The 16,634-nt window shown below is 43.1% G+C and overlaps 1 protein-coding gene and 1 non-coding gene across 2 annotated transcripts in view; both read left to right on the forward strand.

Annotated features, from left to right (window-relative positions):
• Nucleotides 1-11,854: 11,854 nt before the first annotated feature.
• RIPOR2 (RHO family interacting cell polarization regulator 2) overlaps nucleotides 11,855-16,634 on the forward strand; it is a 109,575-nt gene continuing 104,795 nt past the window's right edge. Inside the window, exon 1 of the mRNA XM_030971904.1 lies at nucleotides 11,855-11,969. Within this exon, the coding sequence (XP_030827764.1) occupies nucleotides 11,894-11,969 (76 nt within the window). The 5' untranslated portion in view covers nucleotides 11,855-11,893. The remainder of the gene's footprint in view (nucleotides 11,970-16,634) is intronic.
• Nucleotides 16,137-16,208, forward strand: TRNAE-CUC. Its single transcript has one exon. It is a non-coding gene; the product is annotated as a tRNA-Glu (tRNA).

Below are 16,634 nucleotides of genomic sequence, written 5' to 3' on the forward strand. Positions count from 1 at the left end.
GAGTAACTGTATCTATTTCCAGTTTTACATCAGACAGCATCTGAAATTAGTGTTCTTTAATAAACAGCAAAATGTGTGTTGTCATCATCTCAGGGTGAACACACATAAAGTTAGACCTTTGGCAGACCTTTTTTAAGCTCTACCTGCACCTAAGAGTGATCTTCACATTTTGTCCCATGCTGTCTTGTATTGTTGGATTTAATTATTCAGCTGTGATTCAGCAAAAAGAGGGAAAAAACTGCCACAAAGACTTCACTCCTCCTCACTCTTCCCAGCTGCACACACCCAATCGACTCATTTCCTTTCCCAGCAAAGGAATTAGGCCCCCGCAAAGCTGTTATTTCCAAAACAAGGATGTTCAGCCATAAAACTTTTGCTTTTTTGTTAGGAAAAATGTGCCAGATGTCCTTGCTGTGCAAGGGACGAGCCTGGAGACGAGCACACAGCATACACCAGTTAGTCTGGGGAGATGCAATATCTGCCAATGTATTTAATGCAACACGTGCCAGCGCTCTGAGTGCAGAATGTGCCAAAGCTGCTGAGCTGTGAGACAGCAGGAGATGCTCACCCCAGGGGATGGAAGCTGCCCAGTGAAGTCTTTTGAGTTCCCTGTAGTACTTACACAAAGTAATCTCTCCTGAAGCAACTTCCTGCTTCACCAGACTTACAATCCTCCTTCCCTTTTTTTCCAAAGGCATTAAACTATCATTTGCTTCTCATTCCCTTGGATGACCCACCTGGTTTATGCTAATTCCCTTGTGAAGTGCAGCTTCTCCCTAGAGACCTTTCACAGAGCTGGCAATGTTTGCCTGTGTAACAATGATTTCCCCATGAAACAGGCTTGATTTGAAAGAGAAAGTGTTTCCTTGAGCTGCCAGCTCAGTCAAGTCTCCAGCAGCTGAGCTGGCTTTCTTCCACCTTAAGCTGGAATGACGCTAGTAATCAAGGGTCGTGGTGACAAGCTCCAGGCTCCGGCTGTGCCTGTGTGACCGAGTGGCCACCAGCTGACGCTCTAAGTGACAGCTTGCTCTCTCTGGTGGCTCTGACACATGGGGGAACCCACGGCAATGAAGCCAGCAGAGCTGATGGCAGCCAGTGCTGCAGAGGAGTGCTAAGAGGCAGGAAAAGCACTTAAGACTAACTAAGATTTGGAGATACCTACTCAAGTGAAAGCACACCATCTTTAATTAATTTTCAGAGCCTGAATGCACTAAGAGACTATTTTGCTGCAGATTGAACAGAATCTGTCCAGTCTCCCCTTTACAGCTTTTTCCAAATGTGTGAGAAATCCCTAAAGAAAGATCAAAATGCCTTCTTCCTCCCTTCTTCCTTCCCTAATATGACACCATGGAACATAAATTCATGCATATTCAGACACAATCTTACTCACAGGGGAAAAAATATAGCAGCACTGAAAGAGACAGATCAGAATGCCACTAAATTACACGTGCCGTGTAATTTGTGTTTTTCCTCTTTGGCAAATCAGTGCTATTCTCTCCTGCTAGCACTCAGTGCTGGTACTTGAATGCTGAACCACCACTCAGAGCACATGGAGTTCACCCAGGGAACCCAGAGGGCATTCAGTGTCCATTAGCTAGGGTAAAAGGGAAAAATGTCTTTGCTACGTTTCAGCTGGACTGTTAGTACTCTGCTAGGATTTCTGAGGACAGAAATGCTGTTTATAAAGCATCAGTTGGCAAGAAGGTGTTTCATTACTGAAGCAGAGTTGAAAAATCTGGCTATTTAACAGACGTGTAAATGCCGAGCTTTTTGAAAGCCTGACTTTTCCTTTTTTGTCACTGTTTTTTTCTTCTGTCACTTGTTATTCTGAAGTGTTAAGTGTTTCTGGATGTGCCTCCAAAGCTTTCTTGTTTTTTGCTGATCTTTTTCACATCTTCGTTAAATAGAAACATGTTGAGGAGAGTGCAACTTTTTAATATATCTCATAAAAACTGAAATACTGAAGGAAAATAACAATGGCATTCAGTTTTTATTCCATCCATTAGCTATTCAGGAGAGCTCTGTATCTAATATTACAAAGCATGTATGTGATCTCACAAGGTGAAAGACATTTTGAAGTTGAGTTTTATCCTTATGGCTCTTGCTCCTGGAGGAGCCATAAACTTTGCTTCAGCTCTGCTTGAGCGCAGTATAGCAGCCACCGGTTCTTCTCGTGAGTAAGGAATGACACCTTGTGGCTGTAAAGTGCCAAAATAAAAATAATCCTATTACATTTTGAATCATGTCCATTGCCTATAAGGCAAAGTTTTATTACCTGTAATTTCTTTGAGGAGCCAAAGAAATATCAGTATTAATATGGGTTTGGGCTTTTTCATTTGTATTTTTTATATGGTTAGGAACAATTAAACTTCCTGTCTCCCAGGGAGAGAAAATAGCTTTGGAGGTTTTGCTCACCTAGCAGCCAGACTGTGCTTCAGGAGAAGTTAGCTCAAGGATCATCTCACTGAGAGACTTCACTCCTAATCCTTTGCAGGAATTTGAGGAACAATTTTTCTCCATAAAACCATTTGCAAGAACTGGCCAAGCAGGAGTAGGATGATCTCCCAGCAGACTTTTCTGAGACTATTAGCCCTGGCCCCCTAGCCCCTTGTCAGACCTTTGCAGGGCAGACCTTAGCCTAGGGAGCAGAAGAAATGTGTGTGAGTGCCATCCTGATCTGGGGACAGGATGTGTTTTGGCTTCAGGATATTGTTTCTGCTTCCACCATAAAGTTTAACAAATAACCTTTGAGATTATTTTTAAATGACTGGTTTCTTAGTTGTCCTCCTACTAGCAAAAAACATGGCTTAAAACCTTTTTAGCTCAAGGAAATGGAAGTGTAATGGGCTTGAAATACCCCTTACTCCAACCTGGCATTTCTTCCTATGTGGTTATTTATTTTTATTGTTTAAATTGCACCAACTCCTAGGAACTCAGTGTGTTGGGCTTCGTGCTAACAAAATATTCAAAATAAAAAGGTAATTAGATATCACCTCTTGTCCTCTGTGTCTACAGAGTGGACAAGAAGTACCAAGTAGGCAAAATGGGTTACAGCTGATGATGTGTGCTGGGAAGACAAGAGTGAAAGAGGGAAAAAAAACAGGCATTTCTGCTCATCCATTGCGTTTAAGTGATGTCAGATGAGAATGATTTGTACTTCAGCATGGGAAAAGTGAATTTTGAGCAGAGATGCCAGAGAAGGTATGTCTAACTTCTTCAGGTATTGGCTGAAAGCTTTGCCCAAGTAAAAAAAAGAGAGTGAGGAAAACAATGCAAATAATCTTCCTGCTCTTGAAAAGTTCACTGGGATAGTCCAGAGACTGGCAGTGAAAGTGTTACCTGACTCAAGCTCAGTCTGTTTTGCCCATGCAGAGGGCATAACTTCTCCCAAAGTACAACAGTCATCTCTTAAAGATGCCCAGGGGAAAGAAATCACTGACTTTTCCATGTGTGACCATTATAAAGATGTAAATGGCCACTTGTCCACAGTGACAATATCAGACACTTTAATCCATGCAACAAGTGAAGTCAGAGAAACCCATATTTTTGAGCTCTGTTCCTTTTTGGGCTTTAAGATCACATTTTTATGAACCTTTATGAACTTAAGAGCTGAAAGACTCATCCAAACCTCTTTCCTAAGCAAAGGGCTATATTTGTTCTGGACTTCCCAGTTTGGATGAATAAGCTTTGAATGAATATTTACCTTATGGCAGGAGCCCTTTAGGACATCACATATTGTTCCAAGATACACAAACCTTTCAAAGCACAGTTGGAAAGGACCCTGAGGAATGTCATTTGAACCAATCTGAACATGGAGTTAGATCAAACACCCTCCAGAAGCCCCTTTAAATCCTAATTTTTCTATCACTCTCTGAGCAAGCTGTGTGACACGTCAAACCAAGTCTCAGACCAGAAAGCTGTCCATAAAGCTGTGATCAAGACCTTCATTTTGAAGAGAAACTCAAGCCCAATTCACAGTTTATTTACATAATGATGCAAGAGCTATCATGCTGCTGGAGGTGTGGGATGCCTCTTTTTGTAATTTTATTACAAATATTTGGAACACAATTTTCAAGTTTCAGCTTTTGAAGCCTGAAGGTTTCAGAATTTCAGAAGGAAAAGAATGTGCCTGTGGACTGAGGCAAACTACTTTTGAAACATGATTTTTCAGACTCAATGATTTGTTTGTATTTTCTGGATGACCACTGATGTGCCTTCACAGCAGTGCACCAAGTTCAAGTCTTTGATTTTCTGCAATAAGCCTAAAAGATTATTTTTATACAGTCATCTGTTTCAAAGGGGAGCAAGGTGGGGCAGAAACAATGCCCAGAAATGTTTAATCAGACATGCTTTTCTAAGGCAGTCAGTTAGTAAAAGCATCTGGGTCATGAGCCAATGGAAGAAAAAGTTTCTGTCAAGCTATAGAGAAATTTGAACCCATTTGCCTGCTACCTGGTCTCTTGTGCAACCTCAGTTTGAGAATACAATAGGTTAGAATACAGGTTTAGATTTTCTTTAGCTTTGAGTCATGCCATTAGGGTCTCCATCAGATTTATAAAGTCAGAAATCATGAAGGCAAATGACGGCACTGGGACTCCATATAATATTAGCCACAAGAGGTGGGGATTCTTAGTTTATGTCCATTCCAAGAGGAGAGCAGCACCTTCTGACACGACTATTAAAACAGACAAATTATCTTAAGGGATCATGAGAGGTAAATAACTCATGTTTGAAAATATTAGACTAAGTGCCACTTCTTCCTGTGGTTTAAGGTAACCATAATTATATAATGTTATAATTATCGGAGATAATTAACCACTTCTTATTCTATAGAATATTATTAAAAATTCTGGAAGCACAGTAATAATCATCATTATATAAATATGAAATTTGAATCCGAGGAAATAAATTTACTTATAGAAAGTCAATTGCAAAGACTGAAATGCAAACAGGGTGTGAGCTTCCCTTGTAGTCCCTGATATGGGACTATATACCATGGTGCTTGCAAGAGAAAAAGAAAGACAAATTTCTGGCCTGTGAAGTTCCTGTAGCACTGTGATTGGTACTGAGTCATAATTGCCAAAAATTAACTTTAAAGATAAAAATGCAGAATAATAAAATATAGTCAGGGCTGGAGAAAACAGCAATGTGTAAGCAATCAGAATATACTTAAAAGGAATAAGGAGAGAAAAAATAGTTACAAGAATAAAGAGTACAGCTAAACCCAGGAAATTTGAGATGAAATTAACAGGCGAGTTGATTAGCAAGGCTATCAAAAATGATACTTTAAAAGAGTAAGGGAGCAGGTTTCAAAGGAAAAGACTGAAAGCAGCTCAATAAATTTGGGAATGGATATCACTTAAAATCATACTTATTCTTTATTAAGAGGCCTTTAGAGTGAGACTTACTTATCTAATAAAAGCATTCTAGTAAAGTGTTCCAAAGGTGCTTAACAGACACATATTTGCCAGGTACTTTCTGGTGTTCTGTCTGGGTGCACCTTTTCAACGAGGAAGACTACAGTAAAGTCATACTGGGAGCTTCCATTTGAACCCCACTCTCACAGCAACTCCTATTTTAGGCCTCCTCCTTTGCAGAAACACAGTCCTATAGACCATGGGTTTATCCATCTGGAAGGATTTTGCAGCTGGTTTAGCTCTCACACCTGTGAAAGGATGGATAGCCAGAAAGCCTGGCTTAATGGACCGGTTTCAGTGCACTGGGTAACTTTCTGCAAGTGGAAAAAAAAGGAAGTTTAGGAAAAGATTAAGGAAACAACAGAATTTTGCCTGAAGTACAGTATTTATTCATTGACCCATAAGTGGTGCAGCTGTATTTTCAATGTTTGATGAGAAAAAGCTAAGATAAATATTTCAAGAGGTATGACTGTCACGTCTCCCACCGTTATTCTGGGCCAGCAACCCAGTTTGAAAGCTTTTTATTTTTTTCAGAGGTGAGCTTCCTGCAGTGTTTCTGACTCAAATCTGTGTATGCACATGGGAAGCATTAGATGATTTCTAAATTCTACATGTTTTATGCATTGTGGCAGGTCCTGCAGGATAGTTGAACACAGAACAGGAAATCTCTTATAGCTACCTAAAACAACTTCTCTGTGTACAGCGGTGTGCCAAGTTTATTGGCAACAAAATCCAAATGCTTGCCAACCTTTGAAATTGTTTCTAAAAATATTTAATATATATGGGATCATCCAGTTGAGATTTCTGGAACGATTAATCCAATTAATTTTAGAAGAAATTGCCTGCAGGCCAACAAGCAAAATGCAAGAAGAAAGCATTAATTAAGATCACATACTGAGCTTTAAATAATTAGAAAGAAAATACTGTGTCCCCAAATACAAAATTTATCCATGGTCTCTTTGTCATCCTCCCCTTTAAAGAGTATATGAAATTTACATCATGCTTTTATTATAGGGTGAACAAGCCTGTCATATCTTCTAATTTAATACAGAGTTGCAAGAGGCAGCCAGCCCATTTAGCAATGAAGAAAACCGGAAGCTTATTTTCCACATATTTTTTAAAATACACATTGATGTCATGGCCCCACTGAAATGTGCAGCTGGAGGAGAGCACAAGTGGGAGGAAATAACTGCAGCTGGAAGCAATTTCTCCAGCATCACGCCTTGGCCTGGTCAAGGCTGCTTTGGGCCCAGAGCAAAGTGGTCATTTAAAATCATATGTAGAAAAAAGTGTCATTCTGATCACACTTTTCCTCGTGAGAAGCTCTAGAACAACAATCATCTGCTCTGATGGAGCAAATACTACAGCCTGCACAGTCCTCTGATGGTACTATTGTGGAGAAATTAGTTATTGATGCCACAGTCATACAAGATTCCCAATCCCAGCCTTGACACATCAATGTGCTACTTACAGGTTTCAGTCAGCTCTTGATGAGGGCTGGAATCACTCTCTTCAACCTGAAGCCTTCAGAAGCTTAACTGCCACAGCCAGAGTGAGGAAGACAGTGGCTATCACAAACATTTGCAGAGCAATACCAATACCAAGCCTACTACAATTGTTTAAATGCCCGCTTCACCCCTGGCAGAACAACTCACAATGTTAGGCCAACACCATCTACCCAAGATAAATGCAAATGGGCAGTTGTACAGCTAAACCTACATCTAAACCTAATCTACAGCTAAACACACATCCATTTAGCCATTGCCTTCATTTTTAATAAAAAAATAGTTGAAAGTATTATCTTAATTCTGCAGGGTAGCTCCAAATTTCAGAGGGTTGGAGAGCCAAAAGAAAAGCGATTCTCTACTAACACAGAACATGGATGAGGACCTGAAAGCTGCATTTCAATACCACTCCTTGATATGGGAATGAGAGTTCAACAATCCCTTGCCATAGCTCAGCACCTATGGACAGAGGGCAAACTCTCCAGGGAGCTTCTGATTTTGAACATCTGGGCAATTGTAATGATTTCAGCAAGGTATTACATATTTCAAGAAAGAAAGCACTGTTGGACCTGACATGGTGGATAACACAGACCATCCCAGCCCACCCCACCCCACCCCATCCTACCCCACCCCATCCTATCCTCCTTGCACTGAGCCAGCTAGTGCAGGATAGGATGGCTCAGCTCTAAATTAGAGGATGTTATCAAGGCATGAAGACTGACTGTATTCACCAGCCATTAATTGCTTGGACAAAATCCAACATCAAATACTTGCATTTAAAAATAAACTGGAAAATGTTCCGTTTCCGAATTGAAAGCCAGGAGGAACTGGTCAGTAGGTGGCACAAGAAGAGCACAGCACTGCACTGCAGTATGGGATCTGAGCAGCCAGGGTTGTATCCCCAGCCAGCGATCCTGCCTTCCCCCGGCTCCCCCTTGCAGTATTTATAAACCCTGTTAGCCAGGGATTTAGCTAACTGAATCATTGCTCTGAAGCACACGGAGTGAGGGGCTTTAGTGGAAGCTTTCTCTGAAATGCTCCTTATTCCATCCCAGAGCGCATTGTGTACTCTTGACATCCACTAACATCACTACATCAACTGCTTTCAAGAATTAAACAAGATTGAAAACCACTGCACAACAAAGCAGAAGTTCGACTGCCAAAGTAAAATGCTCTGACATTTAGCAGGGTTGTGGTTTGCTATCTCGAAAATTTCTTGCTTACGTTGCAGTCAGAGCCCCTCAAAGCCTTTCAGAGTGTTGGGAGGAGTATAGCCACACAACAGATCCCTTCTGCTGAGGAAAAGGTTTCATGAACTGTGTTTGTTTACCAGCAGCATGTTAAGGAAGCAAATAGTAGAGCCACATGTCAGGGCTTGAGGCAGCAGTTTGTGGTTGTCACGATCTGCAGGAGGTCTCTGTCTTTCCAGAGGAACAGCAGCAGCTGCTAGACAACTACATTGCACCGGGAGGTCAATGGCAAGCATCAGATTGAGCAGTTATATTTAACCTTAGGAACTCTGTGATGACTGAAAGATACTGCCTTTGCTGGCTGATGCCTTCATTAGCTGTTGCCAAGGTTTTTCTTGTAGGTTGGAGTTACAGGAGCACCATGACTGGATACGAACCAGCTCAACAGTTCCTATTTCTTCTGTGCAACTGCATGTCTCCTCCTCTCCACCAAGGTTTTAAAGGAAAATGCATAAAGACACACATGCTGAGTGTCTTGCCTTGTGACTCTGACATGTCATAATTCATTTACAGGAGGAAAATTGAAGGGGTGGTAGTGTCAAAAATGATGCGCATAATTAAGCTTTTCTGAATCTCTCCTTTGCACTCTGGTGCCAGAGGACTGCACACAAATCACGCAAGATGTTATGAAAAAATAATACTGAATTGGAACCAACCAAGTGTAAAAATTAGGACTTCTGCCTACTCTAAGGTAAAAATACATCTACAAATAGCCATTTCTAAGCTTAGGTGTGTTTGTGTTAAAAAAAAAAAAAAAGAGGAAGACAAACATCAAATACTGAAGAAAACAAGCTATCATCAGCACAAATATACTTGTCATTATAATGTATTTTCCGTAAACAAGCAAAATTGAATCCTACCTAGCCCATCTCTTACATTATTCTATTTGTCTGTACAGTTCTAAAAGGACAATTATAAGCACTATTAAAGCATAAAATACACCAAAGCTGTCATACCTTTCTCACTTCAGGTCTAATTTCTATTTCCAGCCCACAAATACCTGCTGTTATATCTCATTTATTGCTGTAAGTTATGTGCATCAGCATCAGTGCAGGTAACTGATGACACTGAGATCACAGCTATGCTGAATTCTAATCAAGAAGTGAATTTTCACCACTTAAAGTCCCCTGCACTTCTATTTCCTTCTTCCTCAAATAAAAGAGGACAAGAAGCCTAATTCTGAGATATAATTTATTAAACACCTGGAAATATGCTGGGATTGTCAAAGCAGCTGAAGCCGGCCATGATGACCCAGGAACCCCTTTCACTCTGGTACAGACAGCCACAGTTTCAGCTCACTCAAGCATCATTGGATGAGTCTTTCTTGATAGAAATAGGTGATGGTGCCCATTGAAATACTGGAAGCAAGTCAGTGGGGAACATAACCTGGATCAGCTGCTCCCTGTTATGCCAGCAGTGTTGCCCACCACATTATGTGACCAAATCACTCTGACCAGTGTCCAAATGCACAATGACACAAGACTCAGCGTGGATTCTTCATATTTTTCAAAGGGTTTCTGCACCATCCATTCCTTTAATTTCTGATCAGCTCCAAATAAATAGTCTCACATGACTGTTGCTTGGCAAAATGTAATGAGCGTCTGTGGAATTTCATATCTTGATTTGACAGTGATTTGTGGGTTTAGTTGTAAATCTCTAGGCTGCTTGGGGTTGTCATGCAGAATCTGATGTGAATTCCCAGTGTGGATGAGCTATGGGCTCGTTCCTGGGGTTTAATGTAATCTTCAGGGGCAAATAACACTGAGTTTTTCATATTCCCAATAGGGATTCAAAATGCTACATTTAGTCTGGATCAGGATTAATCCAAAGAGCTTTAAAACGAAGCTCAAAGGCATCTGCTGGGTTTTATCTATCATTACAATGAGAGCACAAGGTTTACCTGCCTATGTCAAGAGCAAAAAATCAACGATGGCCCTTTGGATGACCCTGCTGTGAGATTCAAATGGCAAGGAAACCTGAAACCTGGCCATCCACCACTCTCCAGTTACACTGGCGCATGTGGCAGGCCTTGCTGTCCTCAAGTCAAGCCTTCAGTAGTCTCAGCTGCATGTGGCAAGGGAAAAGCTTCTGTAATCCTGGCTAGGCTACAGCCTATACATTTACCACACAGCCTATGTACTCCAGACCCACATCTTAGATTTGCTCTTGCCTGATAAAAGGTGTGCAGTATGGGGGGGGGGGGGGACCTTTCTTGTGATATAGGGAACATTTAAAGTAAACCCTACAAATGTATTTGTTCAGACAAAGCTTAAAGGTGTGAGAGCAGGGCCTAAATTGCCAAATGTATGTACAGACTGGGAAATGAGATGCTGGAAAGCAGCACTGGGGAAGGGACCTGGGAGTTCTGGTCAGTGGCAAGTTGAATCTGAGTCAGCAGTGCCCTGGCAGCCAGGAGGGCCAGATGTGTCCTGGGGGGCATCAGGCCCAGCATCACCAGCTGGGCAAGGGAGGGGATTGTCCTTCTCTGGTCTGCACTGGGGCAGCCTCACCTCCAGTGCTGGGGGCAGTTCTGGGCTCCACAATATAAAATATTAAACTATTAGAGAGTGTCCAAAGCAGGGCAATAGAGATGGTGAAGGGCCTTGAGGAGAAGTCCTATGAGGAGGAACAGAGGTCATTGGTCTGTTCAGCCTGGAAAGGGGATTCAGGACAGACCTCATTGCAGTGTATAGCTTCCTCATGAGGGGAAGAGGAGCAGCGGGCACTGATCTCTCCTCTGTGACAGGACCCGAGGGAATGGCCTGCAGCTGTGTCAGGGGAGGTTTAGGCAGGATATTGAGAAAAGATTTTTCACCCAGATGGTAGCTGGGCACTGGAACAGGCTCCCGAGGGAAATGGTCACAGCACAAAGCCTGACAGAGTTCAAGAAGTGCTTAGGCAATACTCTCAGGGATCTTGTGTGGTTCTTGGGGATGGTCCTGTGCAAGGCCAGGAGTTGGACTTGATGGTCCGCATGGATCCCTTCTGACTCAGATTATTTTGTGAAGTTGTATGGCGGCATGAACTCATCAGAGAAGGAGACTTTTAGTTATGTTACAAAACAAGTGCCTCAGGCAGCAGTGACAATGTTGCGAGAGTCACTCTGGGAATTACTTTGGGAATTATATTTTGTATATAGCAAAAGTGAAATTAGACTGTGAGAATTGCTGACCACCCCTACCAGTGCAGCACTGACACGGACATGCTAAAGCTGTATTGCCCACATGCTCCTGTTTCCTCAGAAGGCAGCAACAGGGCTGATGTTTCAGACGCGGGCCATGATGTTGTGACCAGAGTGCACATGGGTTTTGTGCGGCTCCCTAATACCTTCGGATCTCTCCTCCTTCCAGGGTGCCCGCAGCGCAGCTCCTGCAGACTTACACGTCTAAACTTCTGGGAAAGGCCCCGTTCCTGCCAGGGCGCCTTCCCCGGCCCAGGGGGGACGTCGCCCCTTGCCTTCCCCGGAGCTCGTCCTCCCCAGGGACTGGTGCCGTGCCTTCTCCACGTCGCAGGAGCTCACGTAGACACCGGGCGCGGAGAATCGGGATGAAATTACCTTCATGCATAAAACATGGCATGGCGACAAAGGGATGGCAGGGCCTCGGCGGCCGCCCGCCGCATCCTGCCGGCCGCCCGGAGGCTGGCCGGGGGCTGCCGCAGGTTTGCCCGGCGGGGAGCGAGCCGTGCCCGGTGGCCCCGGGGACGGGCGGCCCGCGGAGCCATGGACCTGTCCCCGTGCCTGCACTGGGTGCGGACGCGGCTCTGGCGCTGCGGGGTGAGGCGGAGGCAGTTCTGCAGTAAGTGTCGCGTCTCAGCTCCCCGCGCGCCCCTTCCCACCCCTTGCCTTTGCCCTCAGAGCCTGGCACCCGTCCCACGGCCGTGGAGAGAGACCCTGAGCCGGGCTGAGCCCACCTGCCCTCCCCAGGGCCAGGGCTCGGGGCCTGGCTGCTGAGGGCACGGCCGTGGCTCTGTGACACCTTCAGGCCTGCGGCAGCGGGATCGGCGTCGGGACAGGATGCTTTGAAAAGGCCCCTGCCTAACACGGCTGACGGCTGAGCGCCTTTCCACTTTTCTAAGAGAGTTTGAAGATGGGATGGTTTGTGTGGTGAAAGGGGAATAAGGAAAAATGCACTATAATACCCGCTCCTTTTTTTTTTTTTTTTTTTTTTTGACCAGCTGAAGGAATCAAAAAAAATTGTGATTGAAAGGAACATAACCAGATCGGGGATTTGCGAAGTCACAGTGCAAACAGCACTCTGAACCTGCCCACTCCCTTGTCTGGTTAGAAACCGTGCACATCACTGATATATATATGTGTGTGTGTATATATATACATACACATACATGTATATAAATGTATATATAGCCTTACTGCAGGTTGCTGGGGTATATTATTCACCATTTCACTGTGGTTTTCCTGGAGGTAGTTTGCTTGCCTTCCATGACAGACCATATATATGGAGATGCAGCCACTTCTAGCTGATTTATTCAGGCTCCCTTTCAGCTGGCAACTTGGCAAGAAATACTGCCAGCAGTTCTGCAGAGACACAGAAAGGGCAGTGTATCTGTGACAACTGAGGAAACAGAGGGGATTTCTTTGGTTCAGTCAACTCTAGTGTCTAATCACTCCTGAGAAGATGAAATGCAAGGGCTTGGGAGGATGGGCTGGGTTGGCCAGTCAAATGAAGCATCCTTGCTTCCCATCAAGGTGATATTTTGTGTAAGGGATCTTGGAATTAGATGCCATTAGGAATACACTCCAGGATAATTAATATGATAAAGTGAGCATGCTGTCTGTCAACTCTGTGTGAAGTTCATGTCATTTCAGTATCTTAGTTTAGCCATGGAGATAACAAGGTCTTCTTGAAATTTTCTAATTCATAGCATGGCAGTAGAGACACAAAGCTCTCACAGCTACCTTCTTAAATATTGTTTTGCCATGAAATCAACTCCAGTGTGCCTTTCAGATGCAAAATATTACCAGTAGATGTCAGTAAGACTGATTTTCCTAGTTGTCAGTTGACTGTAGGCTCTGTTCACTGGTTTTTAATGCTTGCATCTTTGTGATTATTTTGGTCAATTTTCTGGCTGTTAATGAAGTATAAAAATAAACAGTTTTGTTTCCTGTCTACTTAGGATTACGTTCACCTCTTCCATATGAAGTTCCCTACTCTTCAAAAATATGTATTTGGCAGAGAGTTTGCAAATGTGTATGGAAACTTCTTACCACAATATTCACTTTGAGCATTAATTATTTTGTGAATACATATGTTCCTTAGTTGTGCTGTCCTGTGAGTTAATAAGAACAACTGCCAAATGCACCACTTAGCTGGAGCTCTAAGAATGAGAAATTTGAGAACAGCAGATGCTCTGAATAATTGAAGGAGGTTTCTTTGGTTGACAATGGTGCTATCTTTGCACATCTCTCAGAGCCTCTCTTTTTAGCTGGCCTGTGCCTTAGGGAAACATTGCAGCACTGAACCAAAAGAACGGGATAAAGATTTTTTATTTTTATTTCTTAATGAGTCTGAAAAATGCTAATCACTCAGAAGAGTGTTTGTTTGCTTTGTTACTAGAAATAACTTCTGGCATCTTTAATTAGGTTGCCTTAGCCTGGATCAGTGAAGAAGCATAGCTTTCTGTGATCTGTGCTGAGGCCAGTCCTGAGGAAGGACTGCTCGCTGCGAATTCCTCCTGTCCAGATTCAGTTTGTCCTCTTTAGCTGCCTTCTGCTGAGGCACTGAAGCAAAACTGCTGCTATTACAGGAGACATGCCAATCTTCTGTTTTCAAATGTGCAGTTTAGAATTAAAAAAAAAAAAAAAAAAGAAAAAAAAACAGACCCAAAAAAAAAAACCTAGTGAGGAAGCTACTGCTGGCTGGTTTTTGAAGTCTCTATGAGCACAGGCTGTCATTGTACCGCCTTGTTAAGGCAGGCATTCAGAGAAACAGCCGGGGGACTTTGCAGTCCGTCTGTGCCTGCCCTTGTGGCCTCATTTTACAGCCGAGTCCCTGAAGGAAGCTCCCTGCAGGCACGTGTGCTCATGGCAAAAACAGTGCTTTGAACAAAGGCACGTTTTCAAATAGAGAGCAATAGTTTCCTCATTTTCCTCACTGCCTGGCTGGATGTGGCTGTCCCTCTAACCAAGGGGAAGCAACTGCAGCTGGCACCAGAGAAACCCTCTGAGAGGCTTCTGACATTCACAAAATTAATTCTCTGTTTTCACCTCGCAGCAAGGGCTGGTTCCAACAGAGAGACATTGGGCACGGAGTGTAAGTTCATGATACTGCTGTAAAAAAATGATGCTGGAAATACTGAAATCTGCTTTTTCTCTAGACACTCCTGTGTCCGTGCAGATGGAAAAACATTGAGAAGCTTTCCTGGAGCGGGTCATTCACAGCATCTCAGTCTCACTGGGCTCTCTGAGGTCTCATACAGGTTGGCCTGCTTTTCCTTCCATTTCCACTGTCCCAGCCACACATATGGTTCATGAACCTTGTAGGAACTTGAAGTCTCCAAGACTGCTGCGTGGCTGCCAAATTTGATTGAAGCTGGCCAGTGGGTTAAAAAATATTAATGATCACTGTGCATAATGTTTCCTTAGGAAAACAGGCTAATAGGTCCTGCTCATGCCAAGGTTGGAAGCTGAGCTTGGATCATGCTAGTAATAACTGCATGAAACAAGTCTTAAAACTGTGTTGTGAAGAGTCTGAAAAGCAGCTGTTTGCTGCTACTCCCCAAAATGTACTTGGCTTCTGGCTACCAATGCATGTTAAAGCCCTGGGGATCTGTGGGGAGGAGGTTTCTCTGGGTTTGCCTGAACCTTAGCAATGGGGTTTCCACAGAAAATATTAAGAGTTCACACCGAGAAAAAGGATTGTATGTCCCTGATGCCGGTCAGCAAATAGGGAAATGTGCTGGCTGCGTGGCCCAGGGCTGTTTAGGATGGCTTTAGCTGTCCTGCCATACCAGCCCAATACTCAGAGGCTGCAAGGTCTCTGGTTATGAATGGTCTCAGCAATTCTGCAGGGTTGGGCCCATCTGTACCTCTTCACATATTTCTGAAAGCATTTCGTGAAAAGGCAGGAAGCCGCAGCAGAAATATTTAGTGGCTTGTTTAGAGCCATAACCCCAGGTGGGCTGTGGGGCAAGGCACAGGGTGTTTGTCCACTGCTCACCCCATGAGCACTGGCCACCCACAGCACTGTGATGGGTCTGGTTCTGGGTCCAGGTCCATGTCTGGATCCAGCCCTTGCCAGCACTGACTGTCATCAGCACAAACTCATCCTGGAGTGCTGCCAGGTATCTGGGATCCAGCCATAGTGTTTATTGTGCAGGGTAGGCCTTAGAAGCTGTATCCTCTGGTGTTAATGTACTTTCACAACCTGTAACATTTAAGGCAAGGAATTGATGGCAAGCTTTAATAAAATCTCATTAAGTATTCATCGTTAGGCTCATTTTCTCCTCAGTAGCAAGACCTACTAAAGTAATGTTGTGAAGAGTCCTTTATTCTTTCTGATCCAAACTGGCTGTGCAATTTAGAAAGAAAAAGATCTGCTTTGTATTTCAATTTGTTTCCAACTGAAAAAAAAAATCAATTGCCATGAAAAATCTGAGAAGAGAAAGAAACCAGGAGCAAAAATGTCATGTTTAAAAGAAAAATGGCAAAAGCATAATTTGTACATGACTGCATAGCCTCACAATACAAAAATGTACCTTATTTTGTGATATGTGCTATTGGTTTATAGAAAAAAACCCCAACGTGTGAGTCACTGGTATTAGGGAAGGAAGGCAAGAATATTGTTTATATTCATAAATGGAAATAATCCATGAGCTAATAGATGAGTCTGAATTTAAACTTGAATGGTAATTTTAAAAAAGTGTCCTGTTTGTCCTACTCATTCTTGGTAATAATGTAATAATTTTGAATTATGTTTTTGTTTTGGAAAAAGAGGAGATTGTTCTCCCTGGTGGTCTAGTGGTTAGGATTCGGCGCTCTCACCGCCGTGGCCCGGGTTCAATTCCCGATCAGGGAACCAAAAATGTCATGGTTTGATGCTGGCACAATTCCAGTGCCCCCATGAAAATATATTTTCCCTAGTGTCTCCTGTGAGATGTGACCAAGAATAGAGCAAAGCAGGCTCCAATTTAGGAATAAAAAAAAAAAAATCTTTATTAACCTACAACTATATATAAAAAGAAACACACACAGAACTCAGAATGAAAACCTTCCACAAACATTCCTTCTCCCCCCACGAAATTTCCAATACATCACAGTAGGACAAAACCTTGGATTCTCAATTCAGTTACCACCCCTCACTCAGATCACCAACTCTCAGTCCATCACCACCCTTCAGATAATCAATTCTCAGTTCATCAAGAAGAGAGGAGTCCCTCTTGTACCATAGGCTTCCCCTGGAAACACAGTTGAGACCTCTTGTGTTTTCATGTCACATGTGGCA

This window comes from Camarhynchus parvulus, chromosome 2 (genome assembly GCF_901933205.1).
Source record: "Camarhynchus parvulus chromosome 2, STF_HiC, whole genome shotgun sequence".
Classification (NCBI taxonomy): domain Eukaryota; kingdom Metazoa; phylum Chordata; class Aves; order Passeriformes; family Thraupidae; genus Camarhynchus; species Camarhynchus parvulus.